Genomic DNA, 21,198 nt, shown 5'->3' with positions numbered 1-21,198 from the left:
TTTTATGGATTGATACAACCTGTGCTTTTTAGTAAAGAAATTAGGCTTATTTTAAATACATCAGTCATATGGTGCATCATATTCCCGCCCTGTTAATATTCTACTTTCCTTGCAGTGCCAGCCACCAAACTGAACACCATTACCAAGTCTAACCTGGGTCAGTGTGTGAGCAAGTATGACCTGCTGGCCTGGTTCGAGATCAGTGAACTAGAGCCCACTGGAGAGTAAGTGAACCATATTTATACATATCTACACAGGCCCATTTTGGTTAAAAAGGGTTTTAGTCAATAATCAACATTTGAAGAGAAATTGTACATATGTTGCTATAAAATGTGTTTGTGATTATATGAATTGTGTGTTGTTTATTGTAGTTATATCCCAGCCGTAGTAGATCACTCGGGAGGTCTTCCCTGTCATGGCACATACCTTTTGCACCAGGTATTTAATCTTTCTATTTATGCTTTAACTAAAAGGAGTATAAATATTTGCTCTTAAAATGATATGGCATCGATATTATTAACATTACCTTATTATATATATATATATATATATATATATATATATATATATATATTTAAAAATTGACCAGAAATTGTTAGGAATTTATAAAAACACAGTGAAAGCATGATATATTGAATAGCATTATAGTGTTTATAATTGAATATTAAATTCTGTTGTCATTGCATTAAATTTTCATAGATTTGTGCATTGCAATGCACTTTGGTCTTGCACATCATGTTGTTCTCTCTCGCTGTTCTATTAATATTGAATTCTCTCTGCAGTTGCAGTCTGTAAAGCTGTAGTTTAGCTTAAAGATCATGTTCACTGTCCTTAGTCAAGGACATATAAATGATTCAAATTGAGATTGCTTTTAGTAACCTGTGTTGACGTGTGTTTTCAGGGCATTCAGCGCAGAATAACAGTCACTCTGATCCACGAGAAGGGCAGTGAGCTGCATTGGAAAGATGTCAGAGAGCTGGTGGTTGGTCAGTACAAATTTTTTCCTAAAATCCTAAATAGAAGAAATAATTGCTGTTAGCACAGCTGGATTGCTCTATTGTCCAATCTGAAGCTAGGGCCTGAAATATCAATTTTATAAAGTGTATTACAATAGCTACAGCCATCTGACATCGATTGTTGTCTGTTGTAGGTCGAATCAGGAATAAGCCAGAAGTGGATGATTCGGCTGCAGACGCAGTCCTGTCTCTCAACATCATCTCGGCTAAAAACTTGAAATCTTCTCACAACTCCAGCAGGTATGTTGTGGTCGCTCGCCACATTGGACAACCTATTAAATCAAGTTCGATTCATCTGTCTGCATTCATTGGAAGGTTGTCTGTTTCTAAACGACATAAAAGGTCTGCAAATGCTCTACTCACCTAATACAAATGCATCTACCTAAGTGCTTAGAATTCAGCAGAGCATGTTGAATATGAGTCACTGTTGCCTTCAGTGAGAGAGAAAAATCCTGCAGGGAGCAAGAGAGCCATCTAGTGGACCAAACGAGAAACAGCAATTTCATCACTGTGCACAGTGCCCCATACAGCTCTACTTATTATGAAAATGTGCTTGTTGTGTTCTTTTAATGATGCCAGTATGCTTTATTTTCATTTATTTCCTTTGCCTGGTTAATCTGAATGCTGCTTTTTGTCTTTTGATTTGTAAATATTTCTGTTGCCTGACCGTTTCTGCTTGTTTTGTCTCCCTTTTTGTTCTCGTCCTTTTCCTGCTGCGGTTGGACTCTTGGTTTTGCTCAGCCTTTGTATTGATAGCGATATTGCTAGGTATCAGAACCACCTCATAAAGCAATTTTACCATTAAAGTGCTTTATGAGACATTTGTGATCTGTAGGTGTAACAGTAGCAAAATGATGTATCTGTGTCATTGTTTTTCTGCTTCTCTCTGAACTCATTCAACAAGATAGTAAGAGTTAAGGTGAAGTATTACTGGTAAATTTGCAAATGACATTTCTTTAACAAAAAAAAACAACAACGTCAGTGGATGAATGTAGGTCTGACATTTACATTTGATAGTACATTATACTTTGCATTCACTGTATTACTAAATTTGGCTTATTATAAGCAGCTGAAATCTGAATTGATGAGTCTAGATACAGACGCAGGCAAGCCTTTGTGCATCTATGTGCCATTTAAACAGTGAAATGAGAACAAGAGAGGGAGGTGAGTGAGTGGAGAAAGAGATACACGGATATTTGAGGATGAGTCACCTGCACCAATCTCTCTCTGTTTCTGTCTGTCTCCGTGTCTGTTCATGTAAATCGTGTGCCTTTGCTTATAGCCATCACTGTGCTGTAGTCCTGAGTCACACACACGCACACACACTGCTTCAAGCTCACACCAGATCACTAATAATGTAGCACCTGACAACACTCTTGTGTTGTGTTCATCGCTATGTGACTCGAGCACGTCAACAAACTATTTAGGCACAGAGATCTCCCAACAGCGCGTGATGCAGCTGGCATTACACCTCATGTTTTTCACAGTGTTCGAGGAGATTGCCTGTCCAGTAGCACCATCTGTTAGCTGAAAGTTTATAGGCAGCATAACTAATGTGGTAGCCTGATGCTTCTAGATATTCACTGCCATCTGCAGTTTAAAGTCAGCATGAAATCCAAATTGAACCTATTTACTTTCTTAATTAATATTTTTGGTATTGCTGTGAATACTTAATTGGTGAATGATAAATAACGGATGTTAAATAAATGCTAAATAAAGTAAAAATAAAATCTCTATTTTTTCTAATCTTTCAGGTATGCTACTGTTTAAAAATTTTGGGGTCTGTAAGATTTTTTTTTTTTTTTTGTCTCTTATGCTCACCGGGGCTGCATTGATTTGATCAGAAATGCAATAAAAACAGTAATATTTTGAAATACTATTACAATTTAAAATCATGTTTTCTACTGTAATATATTTTAAAATGTAATTTATTTCTGTGATGGTAAAGCTGAATTTTCAGCATCAAGTCTTCAGTGTCACATGATCCTTCAGAAATCATTCTGATATGCTGATTTACTGCTTAAGAAAGATTTCTTATTATTACCAATGTTGAAAACAGTTGTGCTGCTTAATATTTTTGAGGAAAAATATTAAGATTAGATTTTTTTTTTAAGATTCTTTGATTAATAGAAAGTTCAAAAGAACACAATTTATTGAAGATATATTTTTGAAACAAAGGCCTGTCACACGTGATTATTTTAATGCATCCTTGCTGAATAAAAGTATCAGTTTGTTTTACCAAAAAAAAAGAGAAAAGTTATTGACCCCAAACTTTTTAAACGGTTGTGTAACTTTTCAGTCAATTCCCAGTGGGTAAATCCTGCCCTATATTTTTTCTTCTCGTTGGATACTCAGAAATGCCTTGTTTCAGAAGTAAAATAGGTTGTGAATGTCATTTCATGTTGTCTTTACGCACATCCACACTCAAACTCGTGCTCAAACAGTAGTATACAGCACAATTTATCACTACAGCACCAGTTAATATATCAAATATCCTTCCATGGGTTCATATTGTTTCTAATGTATTTCTTGCTGTTCAGGACGTTCTACCGGTTCGAGGCTGTCTGGGACAGCTCCCTGCACAACTCTCTCCTACTGAACCGTGTCACTCCCTACGGAGAGAAGATTTATATGACCCTGTCAGCCTATCTGGAGGTCAGACTCTTTTAGTTTTGACTAGTTCTTTAGAAAGAGGTTAAAGAGTATATAGTATTGACATGCGTGTGAACCACTACCCTGCAGCTTGATCACTGCATCCAGCCTGCCATCATTACCAAGGACATCTGCATGGTCTTCTACTCCAGAGATGCTAAGATCTCTCCTCCACGCTCCCTGAGGAACCTGTTCGGCAGTGGTTACTCCAAAACCCCTGACTGGTAAAACAAACAAACAAAAAAGTATCTCTTTTACCACCAAAAAGGTCAAATGTGTCTGAAGATTAATATACATAAATCCTGCGTTGTGGCATGCTATACTCCATCAAAAACTGTTTTAAATAGCATTTTAGGAAGTCAAATTTGGCCTCATGTAAGTCCAAAGACTACATGGAATATTTATACTGTTAAATTAATTTCTTATATTGTAGGACCATTTAAAATGAATTAGTGAAGGCAACATTAAAAACTGTGAAAATTATATTGTGACTAGTTGCAGGACACACTCCATTACAGATTCATATACATTTTAAGCTAAAATTGTGATATTTATTAAAGAAAATGTAATGGACATCTTATGCATCTAAATGTCTTAAAATGTGTGTCTTCTCCAGAATTTTTTTATTTTATTTTTTATTTTTTGTTTAAAAATGTAAGAAATTGTTTTCTGATGTTTCTGTTACAGTAATAAAGTGACTGGAATCTATGAGCTTAGCTTGTGCAAAATAGCTGACACAGGAAGCCCAGGTAAGATTTTCCTAAAAAATACTAATGATTTGTTCAATTTGAGATTTTTTTAGAATGTGTTGTTATTTTATTTAAGAAGGATGCATTAAATTGATCAAAAGTGTCAGTAAAGATATTTAAGTGTTACAAAATATTTCTGTTTCAAATAAGTGCTGTTCTTTTGAACTTTATATGAATCAAAGACTTGGTTAAAAATGTATCAGTGTACAGTTTTCACAAAAATATTAAGCAGCTGTTTTCAACATTGATGATAATAAGAAATGTTTTTTGAGCAGCAAATCAGCATATTAGAATGATTTCTGAAGACTGGAGTAATTTGACATTATTAATTATATTTTAAAATGTGAAAAGAAAACTGATTTAAAATAGTAATATTACAGTTTTACTGTATTTTGATCAAATAAACTCCTTTTGAAAACATTTTAAAAAATGACCAACCACAAACTTTTGAATGATAGTGTAAATTATTTATAAAATATTTTACAAATTATATATATATATATATATATATATATATTAGTATATATATATATATATATATATATATATATATATATATATATATATATATATATATATATATATTAGGGGTTGCATGACTACTGATTTCTGCTAGTCGATTACTTATTTTAAAAATACTCGAGTTACTCAAATACTCGTGGTTCATGCTACTGTAAATGAATAGACATGAACTAGTTTTTTATTAATAAATGTTTATTGATTAATAGCCTAATGCAACAATTACATAACATACGTTAACTGTCAAAACTTTATAATTATGACATCACATATTTTAATTTTCATGTAACAGCCAGTATTTGTATCTGTAACAGTAACAAAATTATTAGTATCTGTTTTCGAATAAAACCAGGTGTCGTACAGTTACTTGATAAGACCGTTATGACTATCTTTTTTTCCATAGTTACCGCTGAACAAATATGCTGTGTTAAAATAAATATTAATTTGTAAAAAATAAATTAATCATATAAGCAGAGACGTCATGACAAACGTTTAGTGATCATTTGAACGCGACTGAATGAATTCAAGGCACACATTTTCATTACGCAGAATTCTCAAAGTGCAAATATATATATATATATATATATTGCAAAAATAGAAGTTGAAATCAATGCTTCGAAATGTTTTATTTAATTTAATTTCCTACTGTCTATATAGACAGTAGGAATTTAAATTAAATAAAACGTTTCGAAGCATTGATTTCAACTTCTATTTTTGCAACAATTTTTTTTTTTCCAGTTTTTGTGTCATGTTAGTGATTTTGCATATTGATATATTGGGCCTGCTATATTGAATCAATTTCATTGTTCATTTTCAGGTATGCAGCGACGGAGACGGAAGGTTCTGGATACATCTGTGGCGTATGTGCGTGGAGAGGAGAACCTGGCCGGTTGGAGACCCAGAGGAGACAGTCTGATCCTGGAGCACCAGTGGGAGCTGGAGAAACTCGAGCAGTTGCATGAGGTGAGGACAGTACACAAAAGATCTTGACTGAATAGTGCCACACTCTTTGTGTTGACCTGCATAAGAATATCTGACAGGCCGTGGTGATCTCCAGACCTTGATGTCCATTTCTATCCTTGTCAGGTGGAGAAGACACGTCACCTGCTGCTGCTCCGTGAGAAACTGGGTGAGACGGCTCCTCCTAAAACCCTGAGCGACTATCTGTCTCCAAGTCTGAGCAGCGGCACCCTCAGCACCTCCACCAGCATCTCCTCCCAGATCTCCTCCACCACCTTTGAGAGCGCCATCACACCGAGTGAGAGCAGCGGATACGACTCCACAGACATCGAGAGCTTGGTAGACCGCGAGAAGGAGCTGGCCACTAAGGTAAGAGACTGTACAAGTACTTGAAATTGTACTGCATTCCATTTATAGGCAGATGAGATATTTATATATGATTTGTCTTGTTTTCAAACATATAGTATATAACCATTTTAGTTGAAATCAGTGCCATTAAGGTGCATTTCATCGGCATACATGAGTCCTTGGAATCCATCGACGCATTTTATTTCCTTACAAGTAAATCTTTCTCATTATCTGTGTACATCTGCCCGGATGCTGCCCTGTTTGTGAAATTATTTAGCTGCATCTCTTGAAAGTCAAATTTCTAAGTTGAAAGTCTGACTCAATGTTAATTCCTTTTCAGTGCCTCCGGCTCCTGACACACACTTTCAACAGTGAATACAACCAGATGTGCAACAGCATCAGTGACTGCAAGGTAACCTGGACTTGAACAATGAAAAACATATCTGCTTGAATTAATAAAAAAAAATAATAATAAAACCATTTTCTGTCTCCTTTAGTTGTCGGATATCTCTCCTATGGGTCGTGACCCATCCGTGACCAGTTTCAGCAGTGCTACTCTCACACCCTCCTCCACCTGCCCCTCTTTGTCAGACTCTCGGTACGGTTCGGATGTAAAAGCACACATGATAAGCTCAAAATACAGTCTTCTAAAAGTTAAGTATCCTGTAACCATCTGTCTTGTCCAGGACCCCTGAAGCTAACTCTCGTGCCACCAGCCCCTCATGCTCAGACTATGAGAACTTCCCCATGGTGCCCATTCTGGAAACGTCCTACCTGGCCCGCGCCGGCAAACACGAGTTCCTCAACCTTGTGCCTGATATTGAGGAAATGAGACCTGGGTGAGAGTTTTGATATAGCTGACACATCTAGTTTGTTTAGTCAGTTCTCACAAAAATCAAGATGAATGTGAACACTGAAATCATTCAGGTTTTGTGTTGCAGTTTCCTCGAATGGGGCAGCAGAGATGTTGTTATTGTACAGTAACATGCTGGTCTGACATGGCCTCTTGTGTTCACTCAGATCTGTGGTATCAAAGAAGGGATTCCTCAGTTTCATGGAGCCGCGTTCCAACTCCTGGGTGAAGCACTTTGTGGTGGTTCGACGGCCATACGTGTTCATCTACAACAATGACAAAGACCCAGTAGAGAGGGGAGTGCTGAATTTATCCACTGCCCAGGTGGAATACAGTGAAGACCAGCAGGCCATGCTCAAGGTAAAGCCTCACCCACTATGTGGAAATCAACTGTTTTCTCTGTAATTTATGTCACCCAAATGCCTGATTTTTGCTGTTTGATGGCTTGCAGACACCTAATACATTCGCCGTGTGCACCAAGCACAGAGGGATCCTCCTCCAGGCCAACAATGACAAAGACATGAACGACTGGCTGTACGCTTTCAACCCACTGCTAGCAGGAACAATAAGGTGCACAGCCCAACTTTTTTTTGTATGACTACCTAGAATTAACCTAATCTAGTCTGGACCAAACTGACCACCTCTTTGAAGTATTTTTTTTTATTCCTCTCCAGAAAAAAATGGCAAACATTCAATGTCCCTAAAAGAAATGCCATTGCATTGTGTAACAAAATATCAAACTAAGTGGCATTTACTTTAAAGGAACTTGGCACAAACAAATGCTTAACTATATAATTTATAAACACACTAGAGTTATTACAGTTAACTAAAACTAAAAACATGCAAATGTTTCTTGAAATGAAACAAACTGAAAATATTTTTAAAAAGCTTATTTTTTTAGCTAGTTGCCAAAGCAGCAGTTCTCATTTTCATTAAGTTTAACTTGGTGTACTTAAAAAAAAATATATATAATATTAAAAAATATTTTTAAAAATAGACGAGTTCAAATAGTTAATCTATAAAAAACACAAATTAAAATTAAAACAACTAATAAATGTTAATAAAAAATATTGAATAACATAAATTATATTATATTATGAAAATTTTTGTTTATATCAACTTTTATAATTTAATTAAACAAATACACACATGAAAATACAAACTATAAAATAACACAAATTAAAATATTTATGAAAATTCTTGTGTATATTACTGTTTAATAACAGAAATGTCACAATTACAAATATATTAGGGCTGTATATGATTAATCAATTATCAAATAAAATAAAAGTTTTCATTCATATAATTTTATGTGTACAGGGTATATTATTATGTATGTAAATACACACATAAATTATAATTGAAAATTTTTTTATATATATATATATATATCTTATATTTTTATATATATATAAATATATTTATATATAAATGTAACATATGTTAAATATACATGCATATATATATTTATATATACATATAAATATACACAGTATACACACATATATTATGTAAACAAAACTTTTATTTGGATGTGATTATCGTGATTAATCATTTGACAGCCCTATATATATATATATATATATATATATATATATATATATATCTATATATCTATCTATATATATAGATAGATAGATAGATAGATAGATAGATAGATAGATAGACAGAGAAAACTGATTTTAGAAAAGGTCTATTGTTGTTAACAGATGCCACTTGGTTTCATGTTTTGTTTCTAACAGTCACAGTCAGACTTTCTGTATCAAGTATCCAAATTCATTTTAGGGCTGCTGTGTGTGTCTGTCTGTCTGTCTGTCTGTCTTTTTTTTCCCCTCAAAATTTTCACTGCTCACCTGTCTCTTTCTGTGTTTTCCTACAGGTCAAAGCTGGCGAGGAGACGGTCCAGTCTGATGAAGAACTGAACGAGTGTACACACGCACAGAGATAGTGCTCATTTCTCTTCGTCTACCTTTACAACGTACAAAGTGTGTTAACACTTCTAAATCTTTGTGGTTCTTGACGGTTTTGCTTGTATGTAGACCTGTGGCTCTCTTCTCCTCTCCAGCAAATGAACTTTCAGTTCCTAAACACCCTCTCCCTCCCTCCCTCCCCTCTCTATTGTGTTATTGATTGGATTTATTCTGTCTTCAGTTTTGTTCTTTGTCATACCTGAACCTCCTTTAAGTAGCATGTTGTAATAGTCTGTTTGTGTGTGCACGAATCTTCAGAGCGGGTTCTGCTTTATTGAGTTACTCTCGTCTGGAAACATCATCGTTACAGTGTTGTCTGCCAGGAACATCTTACCCTCAGGAGAAAGTTGGTTTACTATAAAACCTCTAAGGCATTCAGTAAATGAATAAATATATTAATAATAATAAAAATACACACACACACACACACACACACACACACACACACACACACACACACATATATATATATATATATATATATATATATAATAAAATATTACACAAAATCAACTTTCTCTAAAAGAAAATATATAAAACAAAAACAAATAGCTTGAATATGCTTAATTTTCTAAACAAGACAGAAATTGACTCTTAAACCGAATGTTATTGCAGTATTGGCTTAGAGGATTTGCTGAATCAAATCAAGCCATGATAGTGAAGGTGTTGATCCTGTACATACAGCCGTTAACTCGCCCAGCCTGTCGCAATTAATTCCACATATCAAGGACATAAAACATACCATTAGCAAAGTACAGTATGTAATCATAAGACATATAATACCAGGGAAAGAAAATGATGGTGATGATCCCTCACATATCGCTCTTTCGGTAGCCTACAGGAGTATTCTGCTCAGTTTAAACAATTTCCTCCGTAGATTAGGTAAAAAAAAAAATGGTGCAAAAGATTTACCTTAACACAGAACAACTGACCGAATGAATCCATTTGTACATAACGTTCAGGATTACTGTGCTTAACGCTGCTCATGACGAGACATGATGCATTATGGGTTTCTGTCCTTGTTACCGTATTCCTGAAACAGCATTTTCGGGGCTGTTTTAGCAAGAAAGATCTGATTGTGTTGCCTCTTCTGAAGACCAGACGGTTGAGTGAGATACTGATGCGATTAGTTACCGTTACGAAATGAAGGATTGAATTATTGGTGTGGTTTATTTTTGCTGTTTGGGGAAAGATCTCAAGTCAGCAGGATCATTAAACCAGCCTTTATTCCCCTTTAGAATGAGCAGGATCACTTTTTAATATTATTGAACATTTATCATGTATCTCTACTGATTATCTTAACTTATTTTTATTAACATGTTATCAGTGTTTTACATTAATTGTACAACGGAAGGCAAGAAGGGCACTTTTCTCATTTTTATTCAGCTGTTCCTCACTTATTTGAACAGACCAAGTTCGGCCACTAAAACAATTTGATCACTGTCAGTAGAAATTGGGCCATTTATGCAGTTCACTGCAGTTGCAGTGAGGAAAAAGGGATGGTATAGTTCTGCTTTTTTATGGTTTTGTTTTGAAAATCTTTGCTCTGTGCATTTGAAGACATGCAGTCTAGACACAAGTGCTGAAGTTACCAGTGATTCAGTGTGATGGTGAAGTTCCAGCCATTTGGTTGAGCATTTAACAGTCCTCTGGCCAGACAACCAGCAGGAATTATTGTCACACTGTCAATCCTAATGAAGTCAATACTCTTGCTGCTCATCATAGACTGCATTTTCTCTTATCAAAGAGCTTTAGTGCATTTACACAACAAACACATGAAAATGGCTCGGAAAGTCAAGTCCTTTGGTCTACCAGCCTTTAGGCTTCATCTGAGCCGTTTGATTGTTATGGCATCTGTAAAAAAATGTTCAAATTGAATATTCAGATCCGGCACACAGAGTGTGTAATGAGCACTGAAGCTTAGTGAAGGTTTAAGTGTGAGTTAATGTTACAAATTTTTGCCAGAGCAAAGGTTTTTGCCCTTTTTTTTACCATCTTTGTTGAGTGGCTTGGTTGACTGTGATATTCATAATGATTTCATTAACTGTATTTATTGTTTTGCAATGTATATATTAGTTTGCAGCTCTTTGCACATGTGTTTATACAACTAACCACAGAACAAATAAAGCTTGAACAATGTTTTTGTTGTTTTGTTTCTCAAATGGTTTTAGGTTGTGGTGTTTTTCTCATTGAAGTGGACTTTGAATGTACCTTGCGTTTCACTAAAAATGCATGAATTATCTGATGATAGAAGAAGAATATCTTAATAACAATGAGCACTTTTTCACATTTAGTCTATGGAGGGCAGAGTTATGATGAGGCTTGTTCATTTTTATTTCTAACATCAGGGAATACATTTTCTAGAAATATAACATGTTTTGCTTTTCCTGACACAGTTACCTCTTTGTTTTTTGTGCTCACTCATGCATTTTTTCCCACGCTGCCTTTGAAGCAACCCTGGCATTACTGTATCACCCCATCAGATGAACATCATTCCCTCTCATTGTGATGAAACAACAGAAAACGGTTCAGCCATGGCATTAACACTGTACATTTTTTTGTCAGATCGGCTTCATTTTCATACTTTTGTAAATATTTCATGTTGTATGGAACTTGGATTAAAATGTAAATATGTCTCCTGTATTTGTAATAATTATAATCCATTCGCTGTATAGCCTAGATGTGTAATGCATATATCTTAATTCTGTGTATGGTAATCTTGCACCATTGACCTGTTTAGTGAATGAGGTAAAAATAAAATTACAGCCAGTGCATTAGACGAAGAACAGATCTGATTTTGTCTCTTTCTTTCATTTTACACAACACTTTGCATTATACATATAACATTTACTTATACCTACTTTAGAGCTTTGTGTTTGTTATATCTCATATATTACATTATTTGACTTTTTGAATTGATATGGTTGGTAATTGTGAAAGAAGTGTTTTTATTTTTATCTTTATAATGTTTTTTTCTTGGTCTTTTGCTACTTTGTCTTAAAGCACAACAAAGCTAGCTTGTTTGTTGATTTTTTATTTATTTGTTTTTTAAAGAAATATATAAAAAGGTAATAGTTGATTTTATTAAGTGATTTAACCTTTTGACAAAAGCATCTAACAAATACTAACCACTGAGTTGATTATAAAATATCACATTTGTTATAAAAATAAAACGCTGTAAAATAATATGCAAACATTTGTATAATATTATGTGGTTACATTTTATTTTAAGATGTCCTTGTTACAGTGTAATTATAGGATTAGGGTTTGGTTAAGGGTTACTTGCATGTAATTATGCATAATTAATTGTTATAATAGTAAGTACATGTACCATGTGTAACAAGGACACCTTAACATAAAGTGTTTCCGATTATGCCTTTATATTTTATTTCTTTGAACTGATTAAGTAACACATTATGATTATTATTATTATTAATATTATTAAAGGAAAAAATGGTTTTACTCACCTGTAATATCTCTTAATAACCAGAACATTTACTAATGAACTAATTTACTAAATGAAATAAAGTACTGAGCTATATGAAGAAAGATCATCTTGGAAATAATTACGTTATTATTATAATTATATTCTTGGAAATAATTACGTCAATACTTATTACTCTTTGTATTTTTATCTGATAGTATTACAAACTTATGCCGTATTAAAAAAAAAAGCTCGCTTATGAAGTTTTTTTACATTTCGGAGAATAGTGGTTATGAGTAAATGCAGTAATCTGTTTAATTAATCAATGTGATGAAATGTCATACATGTTACACGCAACGGTGCTCTACAAAATCAATCGTCAGTCTCAGAGTTCACATAGACAGTAAAAGAAATGGACACAGCGACCCCATTGGAACTCAATTGAGACAAGTGAAGCCCGTTTTTTTAGCGATTTTAGAACTTCCGTGACGCGCAGACTCAGACAAGCTTGATGATCAGCAACCTGTCTGACAGATGTAAATCTTCTAGTACTGTGCGTGCAACTGCCACGTTAACTTGCAGAGGCGGCGAGTTTGAGCGGGGAGTTCTTTGTGGCGTAGTGAGCAGGAGTAAGTATTCTGATTAATTATTTTGTATAGTATTTTAAAAATGTAACGCCAGTACGCCATATCTCTTGACGTCTACCCCGATTGCCTGCGAGCTTCTCCTCCTGTCTTGTACGGTAATTTCTCTACTGTGCGACAGAGAGTCGAGTGGTTATTGCAAAATCGTTAGCCTATTCTCAACAAAAACTGTTTCTACGTGGCCCATAATGTAACTAGAACGTGATTTTTTATACATTGGTCGGAGAATCTTTAGAAATTAATGGACAAATGCAGTCTTTAATCTGTTTAAGTTAATCAATGTGATCAAAAATGAATGGGAGTCAATGGGATGCTAACGCAAAGCAACGGTGCTGCTACAAAATCAATCGTCAACTGGCGGCACGCGGCCGACTTCAACTTCCGGTCGACTTCCTTGCCCCCTGAGAGTTCATCGTGGTAAATCTACTTTTTTTCCCTAATTTACTTTCATGCACGTACAGTCTTTTCTGACAACGTGGGCGGACAAAACCAGTCAGCCAATGAACAGCCTCCAATCTCAGCTCAGAGTGTCTCCGCCAATCACAGACGGCAAAAAGAATGACGCCCCGAGCAGTGAAATCTGTCGGGGGTGTTCATTGGGAGTTGCTGTAGCGCTGCTGCGTGAATGAGGAAGTTCAGTAAAGACGGTGCTGCTGTAGTGAGAACCCTGATCCAAAGTGTAATTTTAGGACGGAACCAACTTTCAACCATGGCTCAGTAAGTACACATTTCGCGTTTAAAATGCTTGGTGATATGATATTGAATTTCTACAACGCTTTTTGTCTGTTTTAATTAAAATTAAATATAATCTAGTTAGAGTTCTTGCACATTATCAGCATTTATTTTATCTATACTGATCTATCTACTTATTATCCAAGCACTTTTTCTGTTCAAACACAGTTTATTAACAGTGTCGAAATCCCTTCTTTGTCAGCCAGTCAGATTGACATTTGTCATAATCACTGATTTCCATAAATTTGCACTGTATAATCAAATATTATGAATGTTGCTTCTCATAATCTGCCTATTCTTGTTTTCACAGAGCAGATATTGCTCTCATTGGTCTGGCTGTAATGGGTCAGAATCTGATCCTGAACATGAATGACCATGGATTTGTGGCAAGTCACTCATGCAGTTGTGTTTCTACTTTTCCTTGCATAACCAGTTCTGTTGGCTCACATCAGGTGTAAGATGTTCCAACTGTTGTCATTCCTCAGGTGTGTGCGTTCAACAGGACAGTGTCCAAGGTCCATGACTTTTTAAACAATGAAGCCAAAGGCACTAAGGTGATCGGGGCAGAGTCCCTTGAAGACATGGTGTCTAAACTCAAAAAACCCCGTCGCATCATCCTCCTCGTCAAAGCAGGACAAGCTGTCGATGACTTCATTGATAAACTGGTAAACATCACCATGAATCGACGGCCCTAGTTTGCCTTGTCACAATGCCAAAGTGATCAAATAACCCACTTTTTTCCGTGTATTGTAGGTTCCTCTTCTTGAACCTGGTGACATTATCATTGATGGTGGAAATTCAGAGTACACAGATACAACAGTGAGTTTGACAATCCAAACTTTTGGTCATATGCGAAGTGATAACAGTATTTGATCTGAATGTGCATGCTCATCACAAACAGAGACGTTGTAAGAGCCTGAAGGAGAAGAACCTTCTGTTTGTGGGTAGTGGAGTGAGTGGAGGAGAAGACGGGGCTCGTTATGGACCCTCACTGATGCCTGGAGGACATAAGGATGCCTGGTGAGGACTTAGAAGTCCACCTAAAAAAAAATCATATGTACACATACATATGTATATGTATGTGCATTGGTTGACATTTATGGAATCTAATTTTTATTTTATTCCTTCAGGCCACACATAAAAGATATTTTTCAGAGCATTGCCGCCAAGGTGGGCACAGGAGAGCCGTGCTGCGACTGGGTGAGTATTAGTTATTAATAGATGTGTATGCATTTATATAGTCTGTGAATGCACTTCTCCAAATTCTTTGTATATTTGTCTAGGTTGGAGATGAAGGAGCAGGACATTTTGTTAAGATGGTCCATAACGGTATTGAATACGGTGACATGCAGCTGATCTGTGAGGCCTATCATCTGATGAAGGATGTGCTGTGTATGGACCATGGTGAAATGGCTCAGGTTCGACATTAACTCACTTCTGTAATTACTGTTGTTTTGTAATGTAGATGAACGGTCCATGATGTTGTAATTCTTCAAATCCCCTATGTATTGAATCTTTTCTGTTTCCTTCTTCCTTGTTTCGTTTGTATTTTGAAATACACCTCACCCTGTTCCTTCTCAAGGACTGTCTGGGTCTGCTTCCTCTTAAGACTAAATTTCTTTGTTTGCCTTTTATTTTAGGCCTTCGATCAGTGGAATAAGACAGAGCTTGACTCTTTCCTCATTGAGATCACTGCCAATATCCTGAAATTCAAGGACGCAGACGGCACTCACCTGCTGCCCAAAATCAGAGACAGTGCCGGGCAGAAAGGCACAGGGAAATGGACGGCCATCTCCGCTTTGGAATACGGTACACCTGTTACATTGATAGGTAAGATACAATCTTGCGTAATTTGCCAGGTACGGGTGTGTTTCTCTGTTATTGTAGATATAGAGGGGAAAAGTCACTTGGCCTCAGAAGAACATGTTGAATGAAGCGTCTCCATAAGCAGCTTTGCTGTTCACCTCTTCAGCTGATGTGACATAAGTGGGATTTTCTGTTCTGGCTCTTGGTGCAGGGCTCAACAATAAGGATGGCTCGCTGTCCCGGGCTTATTGTGAAAGTTTTGGGCCAGTGATTATTTGCCATTTAAAAATTTACCATAACTTAATCGTCCACATTTATTTTTATGCCTTTTCTAACTTTAATATTTGTAATTGTAATTTTGCAAATTCTCATCAGAATAATGTTATCTAGCAGGCTAATGTAGATGAGGCATTGTTGAATAATCATGAACAATTTATGAAAGTCAAGTCAGATTTATTTCTTACTTATTTGCACTTTTCAGAGTTTCAAAACCGCTTTATATAAAGGTGAGCAAGTTTAGATCGCCATTAAAATGTTGAAAACGACAAATCAGCACTGTTTTGTATTGTTTTGTAATTTTTCAAAGTGTATTTCTAAATTTGGAAATAAAAAAAGAACAAAAAATGGTAAAGGAAATGTAAAATTTAATGAAAAAAAAAAATAAACTTTTATATAAATAAGATTTTAAATGAGAAATATTGGCCTGGTCCAGCAGGAAATTGAGATCTGTGGTCGACTGAGGGTTTGAACTTGTAGTTGTGACTTCAGATGTTACTTTAGGATCACTCTAATCACAAAAATCAGTTAATAACACAATAATTGTACACATTGATGCATATGTTTTTATAAAGCTGTTTTGAAACTATTTGTATTATGAAAAGTGCTATGTAAATAAATTTGACCTGACTTGATGTGCAATTGTAAGATCAGGACATGGGCTTGTATATTTAGTGTCAGTTAAATGGACAAAAGGGCAGCACTGAAGCGTGAGAGAGCAGCTATGAATTGTATGGTTGTAGAGGAGGGTTTTCTTTTCTCAATAGGTTGTATTCCAGTGCTGAGTTCACCATGACTCGCTGTTTTCCACTTTTTTTTTTTTTTCTTCCTTCCTCCACTTGCCTCTTCCCACACTTGTTTATATTACAAAGTCATGCTGAGTTCAGGGTTTTGCTTCCAGCCGCTCATGTTTGTAGATGTAGTAAGATCTGCTCTCACAATAGTCTGGCTGATTACTCTGTACACTGAAGAGAGCTACATTACCAGTGTCAACAGAGCCAGGGTCTGCTACCAGATATGAACTGAATTATACATTGTGACTGGAGTCTTGAAGACTATAATATTACAACTGCTCTATAGAGGTCATAGATGAATCTGACAAAGAAATGTCATATTTCACCTCAAAATCAAAAAGTAAAAATAAAAAGTTTGCATAATAAAAATGTATACTTTTTAAGGACCAATACAATTTTCAACATTCACATTACTGTGAAACATTAATGGAGAAATTAAATCTTCATGGATTTAAAAAAAATGAGTATCAGTCTAAAAAAATATTTGCACTACATTATTCGGAATTTGGGGGAAAATGTGCTTAATTTCATGAAAATAATGTCACAATGCACAACAATTTCTAAAAAATGTGAGTTAAAAACTAAATAATTTTCTTTTGATTAAAAACTGCAATTTGGTAACTCAGACATGCTTTTTTAAATTTTAGATGTAACTGTATTTTAGTAATAATAATAACATAAAACACGTTTTAAGTCACCGGATTGCATTAACAATAATAATAATGTATTTATTTTTAAATATGAGAATGTATTTTTATTTTTTTATTTTGATACATAAACACAGTAATAAAGAGAGCATAGAGATTCATTTAGCAGACATCCAAAGTAATTTTCGCTTATTGTACAATCTTTCTAGTTTGTTAATATGATCAGGTCGTTGTGTGTATGCTTCGACTATCTAATGTTTTAATGTTTCCTCATGTGGTCTCTCTGACTTATGATTATAATCTTATTATGCGAGCAGAGATGCAGACTGTAACTGGAGATGACTGTTTCACTCACAGGGGAAGCTGTCTTCGCCAGATGTCTCTCCTCTCTGAAGGATGAGAGGGTTCAGTCCAGTAAGAGCCTCACCGGTCCCCAGGGTGTCAAGTTTACTGGAAACAAAGAACAGTTTCTTGAAGATATCAGAAAGGTGGGATGAACTTAAAATATGGATTAATTATATCCATGCATAGGTTTTCTGCATTCATGTTCAAAGGTGCATCAGTTAATGTTAAGCATTTAATGGAGTTTATTAACAATGGGTTGTTTTTGACTGGATGGATATTTATTGTTATTTCTTTTTCAGGCTTTGTACGCCTCAAAGATCATTTCATATGCTCAAGGCTTCATGCTGCTCCGACAGGCTGCAGTAGAGTTCGGTTGGTCTCTTAACTATGGTGCTATTGCCCTGATGTGGAGAGGAGGCTGCATTATTCGCAGGTAAGCAGACTTTGCTCACAGTGATTTAAAAAATCTAAAATATTATTATGCTATATTTAGATTGCTTATCGTTTAAGGCAGTGTCTGCTGAAATACTCAAGAATGAAATCATATGAAACTTCATCTTTTCTCCTCCCAGTGAATGTTGCAATTCTGTAAACACTAGGAAGTGGTGATAATGTTTCATGTAAAAATCCCACATGCACAGAATTAAGGAAACTGTTTGATTTTACAATATCATAACTGTAGCTTAGCTATGAATAAATGTCATGAATCTTTCATTTGCAGTGTTTTCTTGGGAAAGATCAAGGAAGCGTTTGACCGGAACTCTGAGCTGCAGAGTTTGCTGCTGGATAACTTCTTCAGCAAAGCTGTACAGGATTGTCAGGTACAGGAAGTGAGCCAAGAGTGGCCACAAATTGCTCTGTTTCCTGTAATAGTCCCACTAAATACGCCAGAGAGAAATCAGCAGCACTAATGGCAGCCTGTTTACATGCATTTATGTAAATGTATATGTAAGGTGCCTCTATAAAGTAATGTTTATTTAGTGCCTTCCAAATATATACACCATGGACACAGTCCAAACTGATATGACACCACCTGCCACCTGAAAATATATGTAGAATGTTTTATTTAGCAGTACGTTGGTTGTGTTTTGCAGGACTCATGGCGTCGGGTAGTAAGTACAGGTGTGCAGCAGGGGATCCCCATGCCGTGCTTCACCACCGCCCTGTCTTTCTATGATGGTTACAGGCACGAGATGCTCCCAGCAAACCTGCTGCAGGTAAAACTCTCTACAACACACAAACCCTCTCTCTCTAAGATAAATTAGAATAAATAATTACTTTGTCTTTTTGGTTAGAATAAGAGTACTCTTGCTTCAGACTCTTTTTGAGTCGCTCCTTTTTATTTGAATACTCAAGCAGTTGTTCTCTCTTTGTATTTATCATTGGCTATCACCTCTAACACTGTGTCACTCTTCAGGCACAGAGGGACTACTTTGGTGCCCACACATATGAGCTGCTATCAAACCCTGGAAAGTTCATCCACACTAACTGGACAGGCCATGGAGGAAAAGTGTCGTCATCATCCTATAATGCCTAAAAATCAAGAGTGTTATTAGGTTAAACTGCAAAGAACATCATCTCCTCTTGATGAAGGACCAGAGCAGCTGAGCACATTCCTCCTGAAGAGCTGAGAGCTGAACTTCAGCCCTCAGTAGAGCTCTTACTGAAGAGTGTTCAAATGCATATTTCTATTTATACTAAATCATAGTGAATACACTATTTGTAAGCTCTGTCCTGTAGTTTTAAGGTCCACTGTTGCAAACACCTCATTTCTGAGTCTGAGTGCTGTTTCTGAGATTCTTCTTGATGTAGACTGGTCATGCTTTGCCCCCAGAGTTCACGGCGTTAACCCTGGATTATGGGTAACTCTTGCACTGCATTAGGCTAAATAAAGAGTTCAATCCCTTTTTAATTAGCTTTTGTCTTCTTCACTCACATGCTGTCTACTGCAAACAGGATTTACTCCTGCTTATTTTTAACAGTAATGCTAGATATGTAACTTGTTTATCTGTATGTACTTCCACTTTGTCACCAGGAGAGGGCAGAAATGACTTTTTGGAGCAATGAGCTTGTTTACTGTAATAATGGGTTCAGTTGAGTGATTATTCTTTCAGGGTGAAACGATAACCCATTTTTAACATTTAAGCCAAGACACTTGAGTAATATGCTCAAATAAACATCCCGGTAAAGTAACCAAAGTTATTATAGTTTTAAAATTAAATTTAGTTTTTATTTCTATTTTACCACTTCTATTTTATTTCTATTTTATTTTTTATTTTAGTTTAAAGGCTGCCAAAGTTGCATTTAAAAACATTTACCAGTTTCTCAGCACAGTCTAGTGTTATTGCTTCTCATGAGTTTGAAAAGATATTAATCATGCATCTACATTTTACTGTATTTTAGTTAGTTTTGGAGTCATGAAAATAAAATATAGTTTAGTTTCAGTAGTTCCCAGTTATGTTAAATTTTATTTAAAAAATGTTTTCATTTCATTTTCCTTAACAACAACAACACTGTTCAGGTTTACATTACTGGTTCACATGAAATCTTGACAGTTACGTAGCACAAATATAGAAAATTAATTTTTACTATGATGCTTTCTGATATGTAAAGTACATTTAGTGTTGAAATAGGATTTCCTCTTGGTTAAGACACACTGCACCAATATCCTTAATTCACCTCCAACCTGTTTAAAGATCTAAGAGCTGAAGAGAGCAGCAGGTGCCTCTGATATATGTGTGACCAACGATGTCTCTCCCTTGTGAAGTTTTACAAAAGGTCCAGCCACATAGAGAGAGCTTGTGATAAAGCTCTACCCTACAGAGTAGCCTTAAAATGCTACAAGAACTCCAGAGAGGAGTGTTAATCTGTACCTTATTGTTTTACTAAATACGTTTTAGGTAGAATATGTTTTTTATGCTATTTACTATGAAGCAACTGTTTGAAATGGTGGGTTTAAGTACGCCCATGGCCTGATTACTCAGGAAAAAAAAAACATCTCAGTGATTAAAAGCCACTTCAAACAGAGGACACACTAGAACTAGGCAGTTTAGAATAGTATAGTGAAGGAGTCGTAAGTGAACTATGCTGAATCATCATGGTGAACAAGACAATTCAGTGCATGGAGAGCAGGACAGGAAGTGGAGAACCTATTTTTAACCCGTCTGCTGATTAATTATGCATCGGCTGGGTTGGAGTCTGGATGAAGTCTAACACAAACACGAGATGCTGCAGTTTGAACAAACAAATACCAAAGAACAACACTTTCTTTAAAAGCCAAAATATGTATATAATAAAGCATGTTTCGTCTTAATGCATGGCTAGGGTAGTGTTAAGGTGACCTAGGTGCCTTTTAGAGCATGTGGGCGATTGTTTTTGTTGAAATAATACCAGTTCCATACAAGAATTATGAAATTAATTACTGTACATTTATTATGAATGTTTTTAAGTTTACAAGCACCCT

The 21,198-nt window shown here is 35.6% G+C and overlaps 2 protein-coding genes across 18 annotated transcripts in view; both read left to right on the top strand.

Annotated features, from left to right (window-relative positions):
* LOC109074537 (kinesin-like protein KIF1B) overlaps positions 1-11,857 on the top strand; it is a 69,385-nt gene extending 57,528 nt beyond the window's left edge. For 10 of the 17 annotated variants that reach the window (XM_042713343.1, XM_042713337.1, XM_042713334.1 and 7 more), the window contains 16 exons: positions 116-224; positions 372-438; positions 902-986; positions 1,151-1,256; positions 1,758-1,784; positions 3,557-3,671; positions 3,759-3,892; positions 4,356-4,417; positions 5,754-5,899; positions 6,023-6,265; positions 6,585-6,656; positions 6,742-6,842; positions 6,931-7,083; positions 7,265-7,457; positions 7,549-7,667; positions 8,977-11,857. In XM_042713343.1, the coding sequence (XP_042569277.1) occupies positions 116-224; positions 372-438; positions 902-986; positions 1,151-1,256; positions 1,758-1,784; positions 3,557-3,671; positions 3,759-3,892; positions 4,356-4,417; positions 5,754-5,899; positions 6,023-6,265; positions 6,585-6,656; positions 6,742-6,842; positions 6,931-7,083; positions 7,265-7,457; positions 7,549-7,667; positions 8,977-9,019 (1,775 nt within the window). In that variant the 3' untranslated portion in view covers positions 9,020-11,857. The remainder of the gene's footprint in view (positions 1-115; positions 225-371; positions 439-901; positions 987-1,150; positions 1,257-1,757; positions 1,785-3,556; positions 3,672-3,758; positions 3,893-4,355; positions 4,418-5,753; positions 5,900-6,022; positions 6,266-6,584; positions 6,657-6,741; positions 6,843-6,930; positions 7,084-7,264; positions 7,458-7,548; positions 7,668-8,976) is intronic. The other 7 variants (XM_042713347.1, XM_042713345.1, XM_042713344.1 and 4 more) reach the window with 1 other exon arrangement.
* A 1,841-nt stretch (positions 11,858-13,698) lies between these two features.
* LOC109060966 (6-phosphogluconate dehydrogenase, decarboxylating) lies at positions 13,699-19,647 on the top strand. The gene is made up of 13 exons (XM_042713329.1): positions 13,699-13,852; positions 14,178-14,253; positions 14,353-14,532; positions 14,621-14,686; positions 14,769-14,887; positions 14,998-15,067; positions 15,151-15,285; positions 15,508-15,697; positions 17,748-17,878; positions 18,035-18,168; positions 18,457-18,556; positions 18,830-18,952; positions 19,153-19,647. The coding sequence occupies exons 1-13, from the start codon at positions 13,761-13,763 to the stop codon at positions 19,270-19,272; spliced, it is 1,536 nt and encodes a 511-aa protein (XP_042569263.1). The 5' UTR covers positions 13,699-13,760; the 3' UTR covers positions 19,273-19,647.
* Positions 19,648-21,198: the final 1,551 nt, after the last annotated feature.

This window comes from Cyprinus carpio, chromosome A23, assembly GCF_018340385.1.
Source record: "Cyprinus carpio isolate SPL01 chromosome A23, ASM1834038v1, whole genome shotgun sequence".
Lineage (NCBI taxonomy): Eukaryota > Metazoa > Chordata > Actinopteri > Cypriniformes > Cyprinidae > Cyprinus > Cyprinus carpio.
This window is presented reverse-complemented; position numbering and strand designations above follow the sequence as displayed.